The 22,342-nt window shown below is 42.5% G+C and overlaps 1 protein-coding gene across 2 annotated transcripts in view; it reads right to left on the bottom strand.

Moving 5' to 3' along the window:
• The window catches only part of LOC145890655 (low-density lipoprotein receptor-related protein 6-like), a 32,248-nt gene extending 13,471 nt beyond the window's left edge, over positions 1–18,777 (bottom strand). For both annotated transcript variants that reach the window (XM_082981783.1, XM_082981784.1), the window contains exons 1-11: positions 18,524–18,777; positions 18,103–18,269; positions 17,724–17,959; positions 17,388–17,585; positions 16,940–17,286; positions 7,823–7,954; positions 7,124–7,324; positions 6,555–6,723; positions 3,225–3,358; positions 1,460–1,595; positions 833–1,043 (exon numbers count right to left, since the gene is read on the bottom strand). In XM_082981783.1, coding sequence (XP_082837909.1) covers positions 833–1,043; positions 1,460–1,595; positions 3,225–3,358; positions 6,555–6,723; positions 7,124–7,324; positions 7,823–7,954; positions 16,940–17,286; positions 17,388–17,585; positions 17,724–17,959; positions 18,103–18,269; positions 18,524–18,593 — 2,001 coding nt within the window. In that variant the 5' untranslated portion in view covers positions 18,594–18,777. The remainder of the gene's footprint in view (positions 1–832; positions 1,044–1,459; positions 1,596–3,224; positions 3,359–6,554; positions 6,724–7,123; positions 7,325–7,822; positions 7,955–16,939; positions 17,287–17,387; positions 17,586–17,723; positions 17,960–18,102; positions 18,270–18,523) is intronic.
• Positions 18,778–22,342: the final 3,565 nt, after the last annotated feature.

The following is a 22,342-nucleotide window of genomic DNA, read 5'->3' as shown; positions in this document are numbered from 1 at the left end:
ATAAGATCATCAAGGTCATGTATTCGCTTATTTATTGTAACAGATGACCCGCATGAGGACAAAACACCTTGATTAAAGATTCTCGAAACGTGACTATATGTTAAGAAGCTAGGCCTTATTACCACATTATCGGCCACAGTAGCAACTATAGGAGTTATTTTCTAAGCAAGCTGTTCAAACACCAGTAAGTCGTTTGTTTGCGAGGAGATAAAATGAAGTCACAGTTCAACGCAAAGCTTTAACTACTGCAAGGAGTGACGCTGACCCACGTGATTCAACTCGAACCTACGTTTGATCGAGGGGCAAGCTGCCAATATTGACGGTTTTTCGATGTATTTACAGCCAATATTCAACTCTAAGGCTGTCATGGGAGAACAGACTATCCTTGAAACTCAATGATGGTTCGACGCAGACTTGTTTTCGCATTAACACAAGGAATGTAAGGTTCGGTAAAAGGAGAAATAACAGATGAAAGGACGGGATTCCCGGCTTGAAACGAAGCGTTTTTGACACACAGCAAACCGCAGGCGAATGACTACAACGCAAACTAGTCATTAATTGCATTGAACCAATACAAGTTTAATTAAATTCTGCGACACGCGAACCAAAAGATAAAAGCACGTTTCAAGATTCTTGTTTAGATAAGAGGACAGATTCGCAATTTTTGGTTCAAAAAACGCTTCAACAAATTTGGCAATTTCATGATAGCAGACGTCCCCCCCAACATTGGCAAGGTCACCTAAAGTTACGGAACAGCAGTTGTAATGAAAACACGTAAAAACACTTCAGTCTAACCCACTGTAGACAGGCTGCACAACTGCAGGCCACTCACCTGAGGTGTGTATAAGCACAGATGGGAACAACCGCCATTGTTTGTGGCACACGGGTTGCTTCCTGGAAGAGGTTGCATGCTGGTGGCCGCTATGCCCATGAGGTCGGGTAGACGGTCGATCATCACCTTTCTGGATTCCGGGTAACCGACTTTCATTCGTTCAATTCGACGCCGCTGCCAGTCTGTCCAAAAGAGGTCGTCCCCGAGGCAGCTGATGGAAAGAGTTGTATGGAATGGTGTGATATGTAAGTGCTGGCGGTTCAAATGGAGTGAAATGGCAGATATGATAAACTATTTTTCCGCTGTAATTTTTTATCGTTGAGTGTTCATTACAACAAGAATTTTAATTGTTAAACATGGCTTTGTTTTTGACGAAGAGAAATGCCAACTAAACAAGCAAAATTTCCGCAGGTACTTTTTCAGTTTAATTACAATGACGCAAAACCTTGAATATACAGAATAAATCAATCGATTATTTTGCAAAACTACACACTAATACGGCATCATCTGCAGCCGAATAAAATTGCTCTTAGCAGAACTCCGCAATCGGTTCAAACCCGATAAGCCAAACACACGTTGCGAGGTTAACGTTTGCACCACACTAAATCCACTCACACAAGGACCTACCTCAGACCAAAGACGTGTGGAAGGCGCCCCTCAAGTAATATCCGTCGGCCCGTACCATTGAGGAAGATCATTTCTATCCGATCCTCAGATGCATCCGCCCAATAAAGAATCTGCTTTTCTCGATTGATAGCCAGACCTGATGGAGAAAAAAGATCAAATAAACGATACAGAAATACAATAAACGACATCTTAAAGGTGTATAAAATGCTGCATACAGTTTGGATACCGGTAGTTTTCGAAGTTATTCTGGCAGTGGAACTATTACTATGCAGTATATGGGTGACATATCTCAAGGGAAAAACCCAGTCTTTACAATTTTGTTCGTGCCAGAAGTAAGGCCTGTGGAGCCATAAGAATAACCGCGGGTAGCCATAACACCACAACACTAGTGGGATACGATGTGGTTTTCGCCTCGTAAACTGACTCCATTGTTATGTAAGGAGGAAATTATGTCAACAATAATATCCTGTCGGGCAATATAGAAACAGTCTTTAGTGAGGAGTGAGTTACTACAAAGATGTTGCCCAAAATATTTTGGAAAAATGGATTATTATGTGTATACGACACACAAAAACATTAATAGCGATATTAAAATTTAGATTCAGAGGTTGTGTGTGGTAATAAATTCTCTTTTTCAAATAATAAAAAGACGTTTTTTTAATATTTATCAGTCAAAGGAGTTTGACATACACTCTGACTTGTATTTTTCTGTTTGCACTACGCAATATTTTTGGGGGACACAAAATTTCCACAAAATCAAAAGGAAAGTAAGTCATGAGTGGGGATTAGTATCTTGGCCAAACCCTTGACCCAACCCATAATTTCATCCAACTCAAACCCACCCTGTTGCACTATCCCCCCATATAGCAGGTAAAGAACAGTTTGTAGAAATTTTGGGCTAAAATGGTATAGACATGGGGTTTTCAACCCTGTCAAAAATAATTTAACCAAATATAGCAATGAGGTAACTCCCTTATTTTCAAGAATTACGCGAAAGAAATCCTATGTTGCATACTATGGAATGCACAGTAATCACAGCCAAAGCCTATCTATTGGTTTGACGTTTTGAAGCGCTCAAAACCACTATGGAAAAGTACGCACTCAATCCCAAGCCCAATTACAACAACAGACTAAAAACTAATTAAATTCCCTTGCAAGGTGGCAGGTCACTCATCAAAGCTTCCGAATCAAACGAATAGGCAATGGCAATGCGAAATTGCGAAGGTCGGGGTAATTTCGCGACCGCCGCTCGCTTGCAATGACTTTGATGTCGCTGCCCGCCCATAGAAATGAGAGTGAGTGGGGGATTAAGTGGCCACGCGTGCTTGCATCTGATCTGATTACTGCGCCCAGGCATCAAAGGTTCTCCATGAGTGCGCGTTTTTGCTGTGGTGTGAGGTACGGCGGCCGAGCGCTTATGCTGAGCGAAAGGTAATTTGCGTGGGTATTAAATGGATTCGAGCACTGTCACTGTTATCACGCTTGGCCGCCTGAAGTCAACGTTGGAAATTGAGGATATTTCTCCGGATATTTATTTTGTTTTTAATCCCATCCCACTTATCAAAGTTGTGAATTACTAGGCGTTAAAATAATGGGGGTTGTTGGATTCTTGGAAACGCTTTTACCGCGTGCTTTTATCAGACAAGGATAAAAAAGTATGCAGTATGCCAGAAAACACACCTTATAAAGGCACTGTTTCCACTACAATAATCTAATTGCGTAAACAGATTTGACCAATTTTCCACTTTGAATAAAAACGTCTTACCGTTTGGCCACACGAGGTCGCGCTTCACCATGATAGTCCGGTCGCCCCCGTCCAAGTTGGCACGTTCGATTTTGGGCTCCAAGCCCCAATCCGACCAATAAATGTGGCCTGCAACTGGATCCACCACGATTGCTCTGTAAGGAAAATACCACGTGATCATTACACTTTTTTAGAAGCTGTAGCTCTTAGTTCCTGATGTTAATATGTTGAGCGTGTTGAAATACGGGACATATGTGATTTTGTGCCCCCAAAACAAGGTACCATTGGAGAAACTAACGACTGTAAAAACCCTGTCGTTAGCTACTTTTTGATATAAATAGACTGGGAAGATTTAAGATTATAAATCGAACCCGAACGAATTTGACAAAAAGCCAACAAATCAAATACAGTCGCCCACAGTGCGTCATTGTACACGTCTTATCGTACGAAATCGTGTCTGGAAATTTGGCGCACCCCCTGCTTGGACGATGGCCAAAATCAACATTTCCAAGGAGCATTTTAAATTCGTTGACTACACGAAGTTTTAAAGGCCTACGGACGGCAAGTGGATTATAACATTGCTCCGAACGTCGGTGGCCGCCCTTACTCTGCGTGAAACATTAACTTGTCCGGAGCCATGTAATTTCATGCGACCGATCAAAAAAAAGTAATTTACGACCAGTATTTGCGACAACAGTCATTTTATGAACCTGGCCTCCCTCTTACTGGAATAGGAATGTCAGGAAAAGGTTTTTGCCGGTGCGGCAATACTGCAAACGGTCTCCATGACAAAAAAGGTCCAATATCTTTACCGCTAAAGGCTAGTTAAGCCAACTTGACACCCAAGCGGGCCGAATAACACAGACAAGAAAATGTGTTGAATTCTTCAATGGAACTCCTTACATAATTCTAATCATCTTTAAGTCTGGATTCGATCTTTATAAAGCGGAAAAGTACCAGCAAGCTACGCGTGTAGTCGACCAGTGGATTACAGACTGCAGTCAACAAAGGCGCGAATCTGCACGCGACCGCGGTGGTGAACAAGATCAACGACAGATCAATCTCCAGCTCATGCATTTGCGGCGCCAATTCAAGCTCTTCAAATGCACGTGAGCTTGTGCTCGAGGCGGTGAGGCCTCTGGCTTGATGCTTGTTAAGGTCGCGACGGTTCCATTAGGCCGAAGCCCGCGCGTCGACGCAGCGCCAAACGACCAGGCGATTTCGGGGTTGTAATAATAAATAACAGTTTACGGTGCTTTTTGAGGCGCTAGGCTTCCGGGAAGCGGTTCCATCTAGGGGCTCGTTTTTCGTTCCTCCTGCATCACATTGTGCGATAAGATTGAAAATAGGAACGGCACACATAGAGGGGGTGGTATTGCGAGCAAGTTATCTCGCAGATAAAAGATCGCCGTATGCGGATTTGTTGTTGTTGCGTAGTATCGTCCGCGAGTGGAGCAAATACTTCTGCGCTTTCCGTTTCAACACAGAATTCGTAGGTATTTAAGCATAACGTTTATAGGCTCTCTCAAGCAGAAGCAAGATACAATTTGCTTTTAACAGGAAATTTGACGAAAAAGGCGTAACAGTTTAACAAAAACAATGCGAATTAAAAGCCTTAATCACTGCCGGTTAAATTACTAGTCATGAATTCTGTGCAACGATCGAAAAATAATTCTACTTTTCCACTAAACGCAGGGCAGTTACGCGAAACGATCGCTATTTTTAATTCCACCACCGTGGTTCTATCGGAACATAGAAAATATTTTCGTTACTCCCAGTTGAGATTGTGATAAGCTTTCCAAAGCACGTACAGGCGTACAAATTTATACGGTTAGGTTTGCAATTTGCACGATTTAAAATTCCCACACATTCGACCCCGGGAAGCCAGCGTGGTGACGGTCACACTCGGCGTCGACAGCCAGGGAGTGGGTACCCCGATAGCGATACCCATCTGGCTTCCATCAGCAATTGTCGAAGCTGGCCCCCGCGTGGCGCCGAGCCCCTGACCTTTCCACAATGACATACACGCCGCTTGACCTTGTTGCTAGATGCAGTGGGCGGTGCCTGAGACGCAACAATGACGTGCGTGCCGTTCTGGCCTGTTTTGACGCGGTAAGCTCGATTCAAAAGGCGTTAAACTCTGAAGGATTGGTGATCGATGAAAAACAACATGTCCCGCTACGGTGCGATGAAGGTGACTGGCATAGGCGGGCTATCAAGCGACAAGGCGTCGAATGCGCTGAGACACATCTCCCTCGACACCTGAGCCACGCCCAAAGTATTTTTAAATGCACATGGTAAACGACGGCGTTCCCAAAACTTAAGTAAGCCTTTCTTGTGGATGAACTTTTCGAGATCACATGCTAATGTGGCGACCACACATACAGCGAGACGTCGTTATTAAAGTAACTACTGCTTCGCTGTAATAATTGACGCCGGGATACTCCCTTATACGTTAGGAGAGGAAATAGCTTCAGGCACAGATGGGCGGTTGCACATCCCAGAGACAAGTAACAAAGACCAAAACAAACAAATTATAACAAAGGGTAAATATGAACAAATTAGGCACAGAACCATGACAACATAATCCGACATAGAATTAGCCAAGGCATGGGATTAACAGATGGTGTCTGACAAAAATGCATTGGCAAAACAGCGTTGTTTAGTTGATTTTTGCACAATAATGGTACCGTTTGTGCCGTTGTTGACCGAGCAGTTCATATCAAAAGCGGGTGCTTGTATTCGAGAAGTGCAAACTTTGTTAAGGGCACGAATTATTCCGGCCTATTTGAACCTTAAAAGTGTTTTACACGACGCCCTATGACGTGCGTGTAAATTGCTGCATCTTGTAGTGCGGTTTGACACTTACACGGACACGCCTTGCATTTCTTTGTGTTTCCTAACATGCCTACGTAATCACAATTATTTTTTCGACTGCAGATGAAGATTTCGCGGTTTGCTGAAGTGTACGTTTTAGGCGTGTCTTAATGCATGTGCACCACAAAAATGTACTGTACAGATACACGTCGTGCACGTAAGTATAGATCCAGTAGATCCAGTATAGTTTCTATTATCCTTTACATGGCATGCACATACAAGTAATATTAAACGCCAGCATTTAGGACACAAATACTACTGCGTTTAAATACCACTGTGGTTGGTTGCCTACATACGCTGCAACTCATTCTTACCAGCATTGATTATGAACACAGTGGTGTTTGAAAACGTCTGAACAAATAATATTAATGAACAAAACAAGATGCCAACCCAAACACCCTCGCATCACGCCATTTACATTTACCTAAGACGCTCAACAACATATACTAATTCTACATCTGCGTTCCATCTTACCGAGGTTCGTCCATGCCGCTCTCAATGATAATCTTGGGCGAGGAACCGTTCAGTCTGGACACGGCGATGTAGTCGCGTTTGGTGTCGGTCCAGTACAGGTTTCTGGCGATCCAATCAACCGCAATCCCGTCCGCTTGCTCCACGTTTTCCTTCATCACGATCATTCCATCTGCGATGTAGTTTCGTTTCAGAGATCGTCCATTTTATATTGAAGGACGTTTAAGGAGTCTTTGCATCGCTACGTGCAGTCGCCCCCAAGTTTGTTACCGGAGAAATGCGATTTACAATGCGAATTACTCAAAGCGGTATTTAATGGGATGCGGCAAAAGACAAAAAGTCTTTAGAAGCAAATGAGCCACAATGATTAGTGAGCTGTAACACTGTTTTAACCTATCGTGTCTCAACAGCACAGCTGGTGATTGGGTATGGTCTTGCCGGGCTAATGAACCGGCAATACCAGGCTCAGTCACTGATGAGAGTTCAAACAGTGTGCACTGTAGCTCGCTAAAACCCTTCGTCTGCAGCTCACAGAAACTAAAACTTTATTTTAGGAAAACCCGTATATATACCTGATCCATTCAATCGCGACCGAATGATTGCCTTCCTGTCGTCGTCAGTCCAGTATAAGAAACCCTCCACCGGGTCATAGTCTATCGCCACCGCGTGTTGAACCAGACTCACGGGTATGATGACGTCAGTGTTGTCCGGAGTATCCAAGGAAATCATGCGTATATCGCTGCGCCGAGCAAGCAGCAAAATCTCGCTTGGATCTGAATAGTGATGGCGGTTAATGCTATCCCGCGGGCACGCTACATGTAGGCGCATAGCAAACAAAATTGGTGCATTAATAAGCTGATGGGTAAAGAAGTGAAAACGTGTAGTCATACGCAATTTTTGTGAACGTTTGGTTGTGACAAATATGGATATATTGTCGAAAGAATAAATGGTGACGCAAAAATATAAAAAGATGTGCTTGGTTCAAACGGATACAAGCCCACTCAGTGTACTTTCTTTAAGTGGGAATTTTCGATGAAACTCATTTAAACACGATCATTCGCAACCAATTACGCTATCATCATCTCGGGTTAGAGGGTAAGGTGTATTTAGGCTGCTAATTACAAGCTGCAATTAGAGCAAACACAATCTTACAGCGGAGAATTTCGTCGCAATTACAAGCAATCAGCTACCAGGAGGTTTCGAAAATTCCCGAACCCTTTTCTACGCACAAGGTTGGAGAAGACCAATGGTATCAAGATGACGTAACTCACCTTTTTTGCACGTTTTTCCGTCTTTGCTCATCCGAATGCCGGTGGGACACGAGCACCGGTACCCCGGAGGTTGAGGGGACAGAAGGCAGAGATGGGAACAGCCGCCGTTCGTAACACCACACGGGTTCGGCCCTTAACACAATAACATGAATTTGTGTTCGCCATTGTAAACCGCAAAAAATGGCATTTAGCCATAAAATTATAACATTGTTGAGAATGTTTTTTAATACCCAGCAATAACCATGCTAAAAAAGTCGGACGAGGTGACCGTAATGGCCGTGTCTGTTTAATTGAATATACGTATGTCTCGTTCCAAAAGAATCGTCTGTTATTTGGCGTTTGTAATGTAACCAAACAAAGTAAGATGCTAGAAAGTAGTAGACGATAAAAGAGAGGAAGTAGAAAGTGTTGCAGCTCTCAACATTAAGTCCACGGGAAACAGATAGTCGCAAACCTGTGGCAAGCATGGTTTGTTGTGGGCGACAAACCAGCAAATAGAGATACCATCACAGCACGCTTTGGCGTGTTAACGGCGCAACGCGGCCCGGCCAGAAGTTTACGGACGATCTGTTTATCAGATTCATAATCCCACGACGAGCAGCAGCCGCGACAGTTCTGTTTGTTGACAGCGGTCATGCTTTGAGCGACGTGTGATAGCAGGCAAAATCCGCCATCTGCCCGCTGTTGGCCGACGAAATGCCCGAATAAAGGAACGCTTTGTCGCAACGGGCGAACTTGCTGGAATACTGCGAGTGCCGACGGATGTTTGGGCGAGAGTTGCGGCCGGCTAAGCGCCGCGTATTGTAAACAGTTTAAAATCGTTAAGACACGTTGGCGCTGAGAGCGGTTTTCTCAGGTGTTGAGAGCCGGATTGGGGAAGCCGGAAAACACACGCGATAAAGATTCGCGTTGCGATACAGAAATCTGCGTATGCGGAACTATATTGGATGGTTTGTTCAGTTATTCTTGCTCTGCAGTTTGAGCCAACACGAGGAAATTGTTGGTTTTTGCCACTGCTACAACCGCACTGAGATGTACCACATGTCGTGAACTTACAAACCTATAAAATGTTTAAAACTTATAAATCAACCAACAACCTGGCAGCAATACATACAAAGCCGTGTTTAAAACTTCCATGTATCCCACAGTACTGGCAGTAACGTCAGTTCTGTCACCCATACCACACAAGGTCAGACGCTCAACCGCTAAAAAGAGGGCAATTTTGGTGAAATGTTGAAACAGACCGGTTTCACTCCACGTTTGAAAGCAATGCCACTCATCTAGGCGAGTGAATCTTCCGTTTAGCCAAGTCGAAAAATTACCTCATTTCAGGCTCAAGCGCAGTTTTGCGCACTGGTTTGGCAGACACTTGAAGGGCGTCTTTCAACGCGCCAAGTCCACGGACGGTCGAGTGGGCGCAAAAAGAGGCCAACATAGGACGAAAAATGCTTCTCGCGGTAACAGAGAGATTTTTTGCCCAACGACAAGGAAATGGCCGCGGTTTCTGGGCAACACGAAAACCGTGTATAGCCATGTGGTGACGTCTGGCAAGCAATTAGATTTGAGTCCTTTCCAAGGCCAGTTATCTCTCAAAAACAGCAAGCGTGCCATTTGAACATCAGCTTTCTGTAACCGGAAAATGTTATTTTGCAATAAATTTTAACACAGGTTTTAGATATGTCATGGTTGTATCGGAATTTTCCACACAAAGACGATAATCCAAAAAACAAGTAGTTATTCTACTGGGTTTATTGTTATGAATCTACCTGAACAGGCTAAAACCCCACACATGAAACGTTAAAAATAGCGGTGAGTAAGCACTCAGCGACAATTGAGCAACAAAAGACCACCATTTATCAGACGGCCGATAACCCCTTACATTTCCACGTCCCGGGGTAGCGAAAAACTCCATTTCCACAAAATGCCGACAACGTGAGTCATCGGTGCAAACGATAACGTATTGCAAAATCGTCAGGAATTGCGAACATGACAAGTCGAAATCGAGCGACGCATGTGTACATGATAAGCGAATGCCTCAGGATTAACAGTTGCAACTACGACTCCTGCTGTGGGTTAAATACAGCAGCCGCGTCTTCGAGGTTGTCGCGACTCCAAAGACTGGGGGACGGTGCTCTGTTACTCATCGGCACGATAAATCACTATCGGCCGGGGGACTGTTTGTTCAATGTGGGCCCGCGGGAATTATGTGCTGTGATTGCTGGGGATGAAGCGCTGCTTGTGCCGGGTGCATTTATACGACCGGGCGGGAAAACAAGTCTACCTGTGATGTGTTGGAAGGGTTGCGTGGTTGCGTAAGAGCCGAGGTGGACACAATGATTTTATCCTTAGAGAAACAGATCAACTGCGATGAGCACTTTCAATTTTGCTGAACAGTTTGTTTTTCTCGGGTTAAGAAACTCGTTGGCCGAGATTCACGGGTGTTGTTAAGTTCACTGGGTTTTGTTGTTATCGTTGAGACGCGTTTTTTTAAACTGTTTTTATGTTACGTGTTTTTACGAAAAACTGTTCCAATCTTTTAGGGACACATTTCAAAACCCGTTTTTGACGCAGATTAACCGAGCCACAAACTACCACATTGAGCAAGGCGAATGGACCTAAATAGACATGAACCAAATCTGATTTGTTCCACAAGCACCTGTAAAGCGATGACAGTTGTTTGGTTCCTTACAAACGAGCCCATGCGATACGTCAAACGCTATAGGTTCGTTCAAGCGTGTGTGGACCCAACTACAGCTTCATGTGAACAGCATTTTGACCATGAACCCCTGTTTGTGGTTTTGAATCAAATGTAACATGTTAGGAAAATATGTTGACGCTTTTTGCGCACACAGCAGGCGTCGTGTCGTGGAAGAACAGGAACATATTTTACAACATTCAAAACGTCGGCAACGAGTAAGATATTCATATAGCAACCTTGCAATACATCGACATAGTATGCAGTTTTCTCTTAGCATTTATCCATGTTGCTTTGCAAAAAAACGTCTATTTGAACACCGGAAAGTAATACAGCCACCGACCATCCGTGTAGTCGCTGATCGGCAGTGAATGCTTACGATAAACCCAGAGCAAGGTTAAATCAGTACGCACAAAGATCGCCTTGATCGCGAGTTGAGGTTGTCGACCCTTAACAAAACAAACCATGGACAAAACCGACAAAAAGAAACGGAGTCTCGCTTTTTGTTGATCGCTGATATGTCAACAAGGCAGCGATGTATCAAGAAAAGCGCTCAAGATGAACTACTGAGAGGAGATTTGACTCAGTAATTCATTCGAATAGTGGCATTAGTGGCAATTGACAGTTCGTGATAGATCGGGTGTATGCACTGTAGGGACTGCGTTCCACACTGTTGGAGCAAATTATTTCTGTGTATTCTCGGCGGCAATGTCTGTGACACTCGAAACTTTTTGCTCTCTGTCGGAAATCTCCATTTTGTCGTTTTTTGTTTAAACTTGGTTTTGGAGTTTGGTAATTTCACCCAAGAATCAACAACAAGCTCCGTTTTTTTTTTACCTCATACAGTGCCATTACCAGGTGATATTAGCATTTATGTTTTTTTGTAATGTTTTTGCATCTTACTGACGCTAATTGTTTGGTCGTCTTCTTCTTGTTGATGCGAGTAGTGAGTTAAATGTTACATTCGGCCTGTCATTAAAAACATTTTCAACACCACACAAAATCATTATCTGTCATTGTTGAATTAAAAAATCAAGCCAAACCAAAAAAATTTCGATTTCGGATGGCTACTGTATGCGCGCAATTCGATTTAGGCGGCGCATCAAGCAGAACACACAAATACCCACAAGTACCACAGGCCGTGAGTAAGCAAGATCTAAAAAGCATTTAACTGACCACCCAGAAGCGAAGCCGGTGGCGGCGTTGGTGGCATATCCATTGTTAAAATCAAGACCGTCGAAGAATGCTAAGCAGTGCGGGAGAACAAGTCGCAATTCGTGGGCAGACTGCCAAGTGCTATCTTCGAGTAGAGCGAATGTTGGGCTGTGGACGATACTGTTGACGTCATACCGCCTGGGGCTACAGTGATGGGCAATGGGCTTCAGATGCGCAGTTTGAGGATCAACTTCGGTCAATTGAGAACTGTCGTATTGGATTTCGTGCGTGGCAATCACACTGCGAAAGCGCGATGTTAAATGGTCGGCGCAAAGGAAATAAAGTGCTTCATGGATGGTTTTGGCGACAAGTCCTTGAGGTTCGACATTACAATACACTGTTAAGTTACTGTAAAAAACGCGAATCAGTTTTATGAATGCTGGTCCAAACCACATTTACATGGCCATGATTCGAAACCTTACATGACAGTAAGGCCTGAACAACTTAACATAAAGACGCCACTGTTCGGCATATCAATATAAGTGGTAGCTGTGTAGCCAAAAAAGCGACAGCGTGATCAAAAACTATATTTTATACTTACAAGAACAAATTGCAAAACAGGCCAAATGACGTTTTAGTGGAAGGGAGAAATTTGTCGTTGAGGAGTAGCCTCTCGTCACCTCGATAACAGTTGGCCACAACCCAACTTCCCGCAGGGCGACATTTAAAATGTCTTGGACTTAACGTTAATCCCGTTTTGCGACGAACTGCGGGAGGAAAAGGAGGGAGAGGAATAATTGTGGGCGCATTTGGTTCCGCCAAAATGATGTCAGGCACAGCGGGAATGGGCGTCACTATAATTGGAGTACAACCAGTCGACCGTTTAGAGATCTTTAGAACAGTGGCCATATCGCTTTGTTGTTGTTTTTTTGACACACTGACTTCGAGCAGTGTGACGTTAATATCTGTCAATGTATTTTTGCGCATAATTTTTCGAATGCTTTAAAGGCAACTTGGCACACTTGTTCTTTGGCGGGAGTATTTCTTATGTGTGTTTTCGGATAATAATATAACTCCTTTGGGCATGCTGGCCAAACAGACAAAATTTCTCAAAAAGTGACAAATCACGAACACATGTCTTTAAAGTAAATGAATTGCTGTCGGGGAGAGGTTTGTGGCGCAACTGTGTAGGTGTGGCTTACAACCAATGTGAGCCAAAACGAATGGCAGGTATTTGGGCTTTGAACGGGCTTTGAAATGTGCTTTTGAGCGATCGTTCACTCGATGTGCAGAAGCCTCTAAAAGTGGCCATTCATCGGAATTCAATCGAGGACCATTTCTCAAACTCGCCAAATAAAACACCCTTATACCAACACGGATCCGCCTCAGAACCAGCGGGCCCGGGAACTCTAACGAGTCCCAAAGGACATGAACAAGTTATCTCAATCATTTCTCAAACTGCAAGGAGTTTTCAACGAATAAAATGGTAAAAATGGACATTTTTGCCATTTTTGAAACCATTATGCTTCAAGTTGGGCACGTTGTGCACGTCAAACCACAGCTCGGGCATAGGAATGTTGTTGCAACTTTAGACGAACTGCCGAGAACCCGGGAGGATTCTGAAGTGGTTTCTGTTCGCCGGATTGCATTTTCGAGTGGCGAGTGACGAAATAAACTAGTAACTTTACGCCGGACGTACTCGCACCTACAAAAACTCAACCGGGAGATTAAGGAGTCCTCCTACTGTGGGCCAATGCCAACCATTTGACGACAATCGACGGCCGTGCCCTGGATTACGACACTCATGTGGCAAAGGTGCCCTTTCGAACGGCTTTAACCCGCCGTTGACCTTCACACCTGTTCCAAATAGTCTTTTCGGCACGATAAAAATTTTATTATCACTTGCTAATGCATTCCACCTGGCAAAGCGGGGAAAATAAGGTATATTTATGACGGTCATAAACATATGAGTTATTACACAAGCTCCTTTCGGGGAATGTTCCGAAAAATTACATGTAAGGGATTGGCGTTTTTTGAGATATGCGAATAAATAAAGTTGCCTTTGATTATCCTAATAATTGCAACTTCCTTGGACATTCGTGTCGCTCAACACATCACATCCGACGACAAAGGCAAGCCAGGACAATGCAACAGTCGTAAAGCTTTGTCACGGTCTAGCGGAGTATTGATCAGTAGATCATAAGAGACGCATATCGCATCACAAGAGCGCACAACGATCAGACACAGGCGGAACATCATAAGGGCCGCCGTTACTACCCGAGCGCCTCGGCTTTACAGTGAACGACGAATAAAAAGCTCTAAACTCCATGATATTAATGCGAATTGGCAGCTGCCAAAAAGGCGAGGGAGCTTGCACACGCGGTGAACGTTAACTGGAAAAAGTGGGTGAATTTTTGATTACACACAAACAAAAAACAACCACCTTTTGTTTTGCAAACTTGGCGCCTGATTGGTGGATTAAATGCCAACAATATACAGAACAGTAGGATTTAGCTGAAAAATGTATACAGCAGACTGCAGCCACCGAGATAACTTCCATAATTGCAGGATGCCGAAGAAAATGAGAACCCCGCGCAATATTGCCCATTCACAGAGGTGGCCCCGCGACCGCAAATAAACCAAAACCACAGTTGCAAAACACATTCGCACCTCCACAAAGATCAAAGCGAAGAAGGCAAGAAAATCGAAATCGCGCCGAAATTCCACAAAAACCACTTCTAAGAGCAAGAAGTCAGTGCGGGAACTAGACCTTGGCACCGCGCAATTGGTTCTCCGTCCACGCCGAGTTAATTAGCTAACTGCCGCGTTGGAGTCCTTTGTTCGTCGCCACGAGGATATCCAGGGCGTTATTTTGACCGTTACTTAACGCGCTAGTTTGCAGTCAGGGCGATTTGTAATTACTTCTCACCCTGCGCCACGCGACTGAACTGCTTTTTGTTCGCTTATGAAGGTTGTCAACCATTTATATCTTTCAGGATGCGCCTTTCATTATGTAATACCACGTGAAATGGTCGATAAAAAATCGTTCCAGAATATTTATGCTGTATCCACAAACACATATGCTTCATCCAGTCCAAGAATTCACAGATAATGTCGGCCAACCGGGAAATTTAAAAAGTATCACGGAAATTTGACAACATATCAGTGGAAATTCGTCCAAACGGATTGTATAAATTAATTTGTTAGGGCAGGTGGACAAATTCAAAAACCATTCAACTCTAATGAATCACATAGATTTTGGAAAACAAAACCACACCCCAAAATTTTATACGCTGCAAACCCCCTACGAATAACTGATTCTGAGGCGAAAATGCCCTTAAAGCACTTCAAGTAAAGTTTGGAGGTCGCCAATTCAGAAGAATGGAAAACACGCGCCAGCCGCCAACAAACGTGACGCTCCATTTAGGACAACTTATGACAGAAATGCAGACACGGCCTTGAACTTTTGGCTGCCCGTGTATGAAATTTCAGCACGCTCTTCTACTTAAAGTGGTCGAATGAGTGACGGGAACGCGTTTGCAACCGAATAACTGCTGAAAGAAACTTTCTACAAATAAGGACTTGCCGCTAATGAAATCTGATTGGTGTTACCATTGTGCTTCAAAAACATTAATTTCCTGGATTTCATGGAAAAATTAAGAGTACACATGTTAAGACGCTAAATAAGAGGAAAAAACACTGGTCCTTAACTTTGCAGGAATGAACATGACATGATGTGATAAAATGAACAATGTTTACAATAACCAACTAACTTCAATCTGTTTTCAAAATTATTGAGCAACAACAAGCTTAGGCTGTCAACTTTAAACATAAAAATATTGTCTGTTTTGTGAAACATCAACGGGGTTTGTGGAAGACTTTAACTACCAGAGTATGTTGCCGCACCGTCGCGCACACAACAGGACAGCGAGCTCCGCGCGGGTATCACATCAAAGCTAGCCGCTCTACCATACAGACAGGACCCCGAAGCAGTACGGCAATACAGGCTGGGCAGACGGACAGACCTGCTGGCTGCCAAATACAGCCGTTTGGGCTCTACTAGATCACAACGTGGATCTAAATAAACAACGGGTATTACGGGATTTGCCGGTTTGCTGTGCTTAAAGGGGCAGCGGGGCAAAGAAAATATTGCTTGCCGATTGTCCATCACTTGTATGTCGACATATACAAGTTAAGTTTTGACTCCTGAGCCCAAAGATTTTGAAGGCCAGTTTTAAGACAAATAGTTTAGCATGCACAGCCACAAGTGGATCAAGTATATAATTATAGTTTGTTGAAGGCCCAGCCCATCTCCTGTGGACCAAAGATAGAGACCTACCTACAAGGACCATTCGACCCCTGATTGAAACTAATTTCCCTTGGGGTCTTTAGTGGTAACTTGTGAACAACGAGCTATTAGCATTTAGTTTATTATTTTGTGTCTCGCGTGTTTGCAGCTTTGGAAAGGAGAGGAGACAAGCATGGGTCCCTTGTGTACAAAGTATCTTGCAGAAATAATTCACAGTTGCTGAGATCCACAGACGTTGTCCACACAACAAATATTTATCAACCAATTTTTGCAACTCAGGTATAAATTTACTAGTGTGGAGCTTGGACGCACCAAACTTACTGTGAACTGTCCCTCTATCTCAGAAGCAATGAGACCCAAGAAGAGATGTACAAAATTTACAAATACCACTATCCACAAAGTTTAACACCCTGCAAATTTGTGGGCATATACTATTGCAGATAGAGGGAACCAGCAGAGTACATGTGGTTGGTGGGCAAGCAATCTGGTCTTATACACGTGCCACTGACAAATAGCTGTTCAAATATTTGTCAGATCTCAAAGACACGAACCCAGTGACTTGCCTGTTTGTGCAATGCCAACAGTCGGGCAACTTTTCGGGCTGCACATGGATGTAGGTTATTGTTGGGTATAGCTTACCTATCCAATTGCATCAAAATAGTTTCTACCACTTAGAATTGACACACATCTTACTAAAAGTGACTGTGGTTGTCATTTAAGAGCAAAAAAAAACACAAAAGTGTAATAAATTTGTAGAAATCTTTCATTTGGAAGCCCTAATTAGAAAACATGTATATACCTAAAAAAACCTTTTAAAATAAGTGTTGTGAAAGCACTTTGGTACAGATTATTCCACCATGCCATGTGTTTCTGAGACGTGCATAAAGGTTGAGAACCAAACATTTACTGTGCAATATGATTTTGTTTTAATCATCCCGATTAATATATATATACATACTTGGCTTTTGTCTTCTAGGGTTGTAAACTTGTAGGTCATTAGGGTAAAGGTCTCCCTGCCAGTTTCCCTTCACAACTTTAGGTAATCCTGATCCATTTTTAGCCATGTAGTGAATAGAATCAGTCTCCCAATCAGTCCAGTAAATATAATCCTTGTAGAGGGTAATGGCAAATGGGTGTTGCAGTATAGATATTGCTTTGGATTCCTCATTCAGACCTTGGTCTCTTCCAAAGCTATTTGGATTGTTGGTAGTTGAGGGTGGAGTCATCATCGAATTATTGTTTCTTCTTGTTGATGGTGCTGGATCTAATGCTTGTGCTATTTGATTGCTGTTCACAATTTCCACCCTAAAATACATATGGATATAATATGCCAAGAAACAAATTTAGTGGACCAAAGAGAAACACCCACAGTCTTATTAAAATTATTTCAGGGTACTGTGTCAAACCTGTTAGTGCCGTCCATATTAATTCTGTGTATAAAATGGTACTTTGCTTCGAGCCAGTAAACCATTTTGGTTTCATAATCAATTGTGATGCCATTTGGCCAATAAATTTTCTTGTCGACCAAAATTGTTCTATTACTTCCATCCATTCCAGCTCGCTCAATCTTGGGACTTTCTCCCCAATCCGTCCAAAACATGTACCTACAACAAAATTTTGGTTGAAAGACGAGTACGTAAACGTAAGACTCATCTGTTACAGAATTATTTGCTCAAAAAAGAAGCATTTTTATTTTTATCTTAGCCATCACAAAATGAAATAGGGTGTGTTTTTGCACTTACGCTTGTTTTGGTGCCACTGCAATAGCCCTGGGCTGATCCAAGTCACTCCAAATGAGTACTTTTCTCGATGTGCCATTTAACTCACAAACTTCGATTCTATCAGTTCGTGCATCGCTCCAGTATAATTTTCGGCCGACCCAGTCACAGGCAAGACCATCGGGCATTGTCATACCCGATTTAATGATGTTCTTTTTTTGGCGAATTGGATTGGACATGTCAACAAACTGCAACTTGCCCTAAAGAAACATGAATGTAGTTGCAGTTAAACAGTAACTCATTACCCTGATAGACATGCAATAACAATATTAATTTTACATTTCAACAAGCATTAATCAGAAAATGTCTAAAAATCTATGTTGATGAATGCAAACCACTGCACCTTTCCTGCATCCCATAGATCAATCCAAAAGACAAGTCTATCCTTATAAAGGAAATCAATGGCAGAGGCCTGCTTCAAACCATTTACAACAATCATTGTGTTATTCGGGTCATTTGCTGGTATTAGTCGAATATCAGCATGATTGGCAAGCAAGAGAGAGGGAGAACCTGAAATCAATGTATGTATATATAAAATGTGTGTTATTTTAAATGTTTACCGACAGCTTCAGGAAAACCTAAAATTTAAAAGAATGGAAATATTGATAGTTTTAAGAAAAATATTTTTATGCTGAGTTACTACTTAAATTTTTTTGGCATCAAACCGGTCAAAGACAATAAACATGATAACGACTTCCTGAATTGCCCTTAATTACTTCCCAAGTTTTTTTTGTTTATTCTGTATACTTTGAAATTCCACATACCTGGAGAGTTCTTGCCCAATAAAGGAGAAACCATCAAAAGAAAAGTGAAAAAATAAATATTAAAAAACATTTTCGATGGTGTGTGAAGGATAGATGCTACCACTTTCTCCAATTGTGCTGACAACGTTTTGTCATCTTGTTCATGACCAAATAAAAAGCTTAACGTGTGGTGTTGTGTATATATTCGATTTGCTGTTGCTCACGCTTAAAAATTAAAAATCACAAAGCAAAAACTTAACAATGCACTTAAAGGAAGAACTGAAACAAAACCAATATTTTAACTTACAAAGTACACTGACTAAAGATAAAAAATTGCTTTGCTTGTATGGTCGTCAGATTTCTAATTAACTTGACTGTCTGGTGAGCTTCTCTACCACCCAACTCCTAAACGCCGTAGTAGAGTGTGCGCCAATAAGTGCACAGCTCTGCAATACCTTCCTGTATAGACAATATGACACTTAAAACGAATGAAAAAAGGACGACAGACCAACGCACGCAAATAAAGCGAAAAAGGTCTAGCGTATGTTCACAATGATTGACGCTTGATGTAGAATCTCTCAACAATTATTTCAAATTGTTTTTGAAAACACACGGGAACAGTTAAAAGATTTTATAATTTCCCTTGTTTTATTAGTGTTTACCTTTAATTGTTTTCACTAACTTCACTAACAACGTATATTCCAAGTTATTTCCTGTATGTTTTAGTCAGTCTCAATCACACCCACTGCTTTTGCACTAATAAAAAAAATTGGAAATTTTTTTATTGCAGGTAATTTTCCTGTCAATACTACAGTGTATGGTGTTGAAATTTACCTCCATTTAGTTGTCTATAAAAAGAATAATCACAGCACAAAACTTTCTGCCTTGCTCGTAAATAACCCGCCATCGTGCACTGGTTGGCGAATAACATAAACATTGCACAAAAGAAAGCAATAAATAGATGTAAAAACACACAGAAACGAGACACATGTCAAAACACAACGCTGTCTAGGTGAACCTGTACCATTGTATCACTTGATCATGAAGATGCTCGAAGGGATATGATTTTATGGAAACCGGAATCTATTACAGCACAAAGCAGTTTACGATTATGATTTGCCACAAGTTAAAGCAAAAAATAAGTTTTGCGGTCTTTGGTTTATTCAGAAATGCTGCACGATAATGAGTGACATTATAGCTGTGCTCTAAACTCTGGAATCTTTGCCACAAAGCACCTTGTAAAATATTGGCGTGCGAAACGCTTGCATATAGTGAGAAAATACATAAAATAGACGTATCAGCACAATTTTAACCGCTGCGCTAAGAACACAAAAGGAACTAAGCGAAAAAGAAAAAAGTCCAAGGCTTGTACAAGATAAAAGGTATTAGGACGTGCACAGCAGCTCAATTCTCGGCCAAAGAATTATCCAAGCAGCTGTGGTATCTCGATCTTCTCTTTGCTTCGTTTCAAGCGTTGCTCCTCCAGTTTGGCCTCCTGGGCGTCTTCGATTTGGGCAATTCGCAAGCTGCCGAAGCCAAATAAAAATTGTGAATAGGAGTTATGCGTCCACGTATATGTAAACATATTCATACTGCTATTTTTGCTGCCAGGCATACTAATTGATAAGAATTGTTCTTCTGGCATTTAAGTTTCTAAAGTTTTATTCAAAACCAACGTTTCGTCTGCCATCCGGCGAGGCTTCTTCAGCGTTATGTCAACAGTGAAGCATCACGCGCAGGAAAAACGCAAGACAAACACAAGGAAAAAGGAATAGATAACATTGGCACCGCTTGCATCGTCACGTGAACCAGGTGTGTAGCGGGGCGTAACACTTACAACAAGTTGTTGTAAACAGCTGGAAAATACACACATTGCTCCTTATCGTTTACACAATGGTCGTTTTTGTGAATGTGGAGCGTCTCCAGGAACAGATGTTTTGTATGATCGTCCTCCCTCTCTAGGACTCGGACCTCGTCAAAGTAAACTCGGTGGCCGAGTGTGGCAACCTGTTTTGCCAGTGCGCTGTCCTCTGGCTGTTCTTCGCTGCAACGTCGCGGCGATGCTATTGTAACCGCGTCTGCAACGCTCTCCCGGTTTAACCGATGTACGCTCCACCGCAGTCCTTGCATGGAATGTAATATACAACGCCTTTGGGTTGGACCGTACTCTTCTCGATAGGATGAGACAACATCCTGCCCAGTGTTCTGTGTGGCTTTGTGTAGACCGCAATACCATAGTCCAACATCATACGCCTTAGCGTGTCTGTTAAAACAGGTACATTTGGCAAAACGATCGTACCGGTAGTTGGCGCTGTTCCTTGTGACTTGACTGTGGGCTTTCTTCTTAACATCCATGACGGACACAAATTCTTCCGCAATGCATTCTTGATGAACTTCACTTCTTTTTCACGGTCTTCTTCTCTGGAAACCAGAGCCTCGGCTCTATCCATCAGTGACCGCACTACCGCTGTCTTGTGCTGTATCGTAAACATATTCTATCAATAGCACCAGAGTCCCTGGAACTTTTCTTGCATGGCGTGCAGGCATATAACGCATAGGCTTTCAAAGACGAAGTATTAGTCGGATAATGTTACGCCCAATGACAATTAGTGGTGGCTGCATTAAATGTGCAACCTGTTTTGGTGGTGCGTGTATGAAGCGTGTGGCATCGCATGATCACAGCGTAACACCATTAAAGTACAGGGCCACGGTTTTGAAAACATGCTGTTGTTTCTGGTCCGGAAACATGATTTCGAATATTTAGCTTACAGGCCGGAGTCACAAGCTTCGGGTAGGCAAAGAGAGATATGACATGTGATCAGAAAACAAGCAACCACACCAAGGCGTTGCAAATTATGAACAAACATTACCGATAGGAAAGCATATAGGGAACATTTGAGGCGAGACATGCACAACTTTTGCCTTGTACAAGATATTAAGGGCCCCATAATTTTTCACTTTTGGCCAGTAGAGTTTAAACAGAATCATTATCTTTCTCTTCCAATCAAAGACGATTGCTACGAAATCTTCCTGGTGCCTAATTTGTTACCCTAAGTAAAGAACTTGCGCCACGTTTCTTTTGGAAATGTTGGTTTGCCTAAAACATGGCGGAGGCAAAAGTACATGCAACATAACTTAGTATAAATGTCGATTATATCTACCTGAGCTTTGCCAAAGGTACATAAAAGTCAAAGGTATTAAGGCACTCAAAGAGTTTGACGACCATGCTTTATGCTTGAGTCATAACACCAGCCGATGTCTGTTCTATAATGACGGATGGATTTAACATCGGAAATCCCTTAGCTTCATCAAAAGCAACTGCAAATGCGAAATCATTATCATTTTAGTCTTGTTTCGTCGATGCGCAATGCCAGGAAGGCTCTCACTCTCCATTCAACACACTGATCGTCCACATACGTACTTATATCACGGGTACTATAAGTTGTTGGGATGTCATCGTATTTCATACAAGCTGTTTTGACTGGGAGTATCCGCTTTACAAACACCCCCGTGAAAACTTCATCCACTAGTTAACGTTAAGTCAGCTGAAATGACATCTGACATTTTTTCCCTTGTCATTTAACCTTTACGCTACAATTTTATATAAAAAGGTTGCGTACTACTATGCGCCACATGTGACCCTCACATAATTTTTTCCTAACATCCACTTTTCAAAAAGCGAATTGTACTGTTTTGATGCTCAAGAAACTTTATTGTAAACTGAAAATAGGCTTTGACCACCAGGTATCATAATGAATTATGAATATTGTGTCGATAAGTCCTTGTGAGTCGAAACTGTGTACACTGTCTGCATCTCTGATCCGAATGCGATTTTTCACG

Source organism: Ascidia mentula, chromosome 2 (assembly GCF_947561715.1).
Source record: "Ascidia mentula chromosome 2, kaAscMent1.1, whole genome shotgun sequence".
Taxonomy (NCBI): domain Eukaryota; kingdom Metazoa; phylum Chordata; class Ascidiacea; order Phlebobranchia; family Ascidiidae; genus Ascidia; species Ascidia mentula.
The sequence above is the reverse complement of the archived record's forward strand: the minus strand, read 5'-3'. Positions and strand labels throughout refer to the sequence as shown.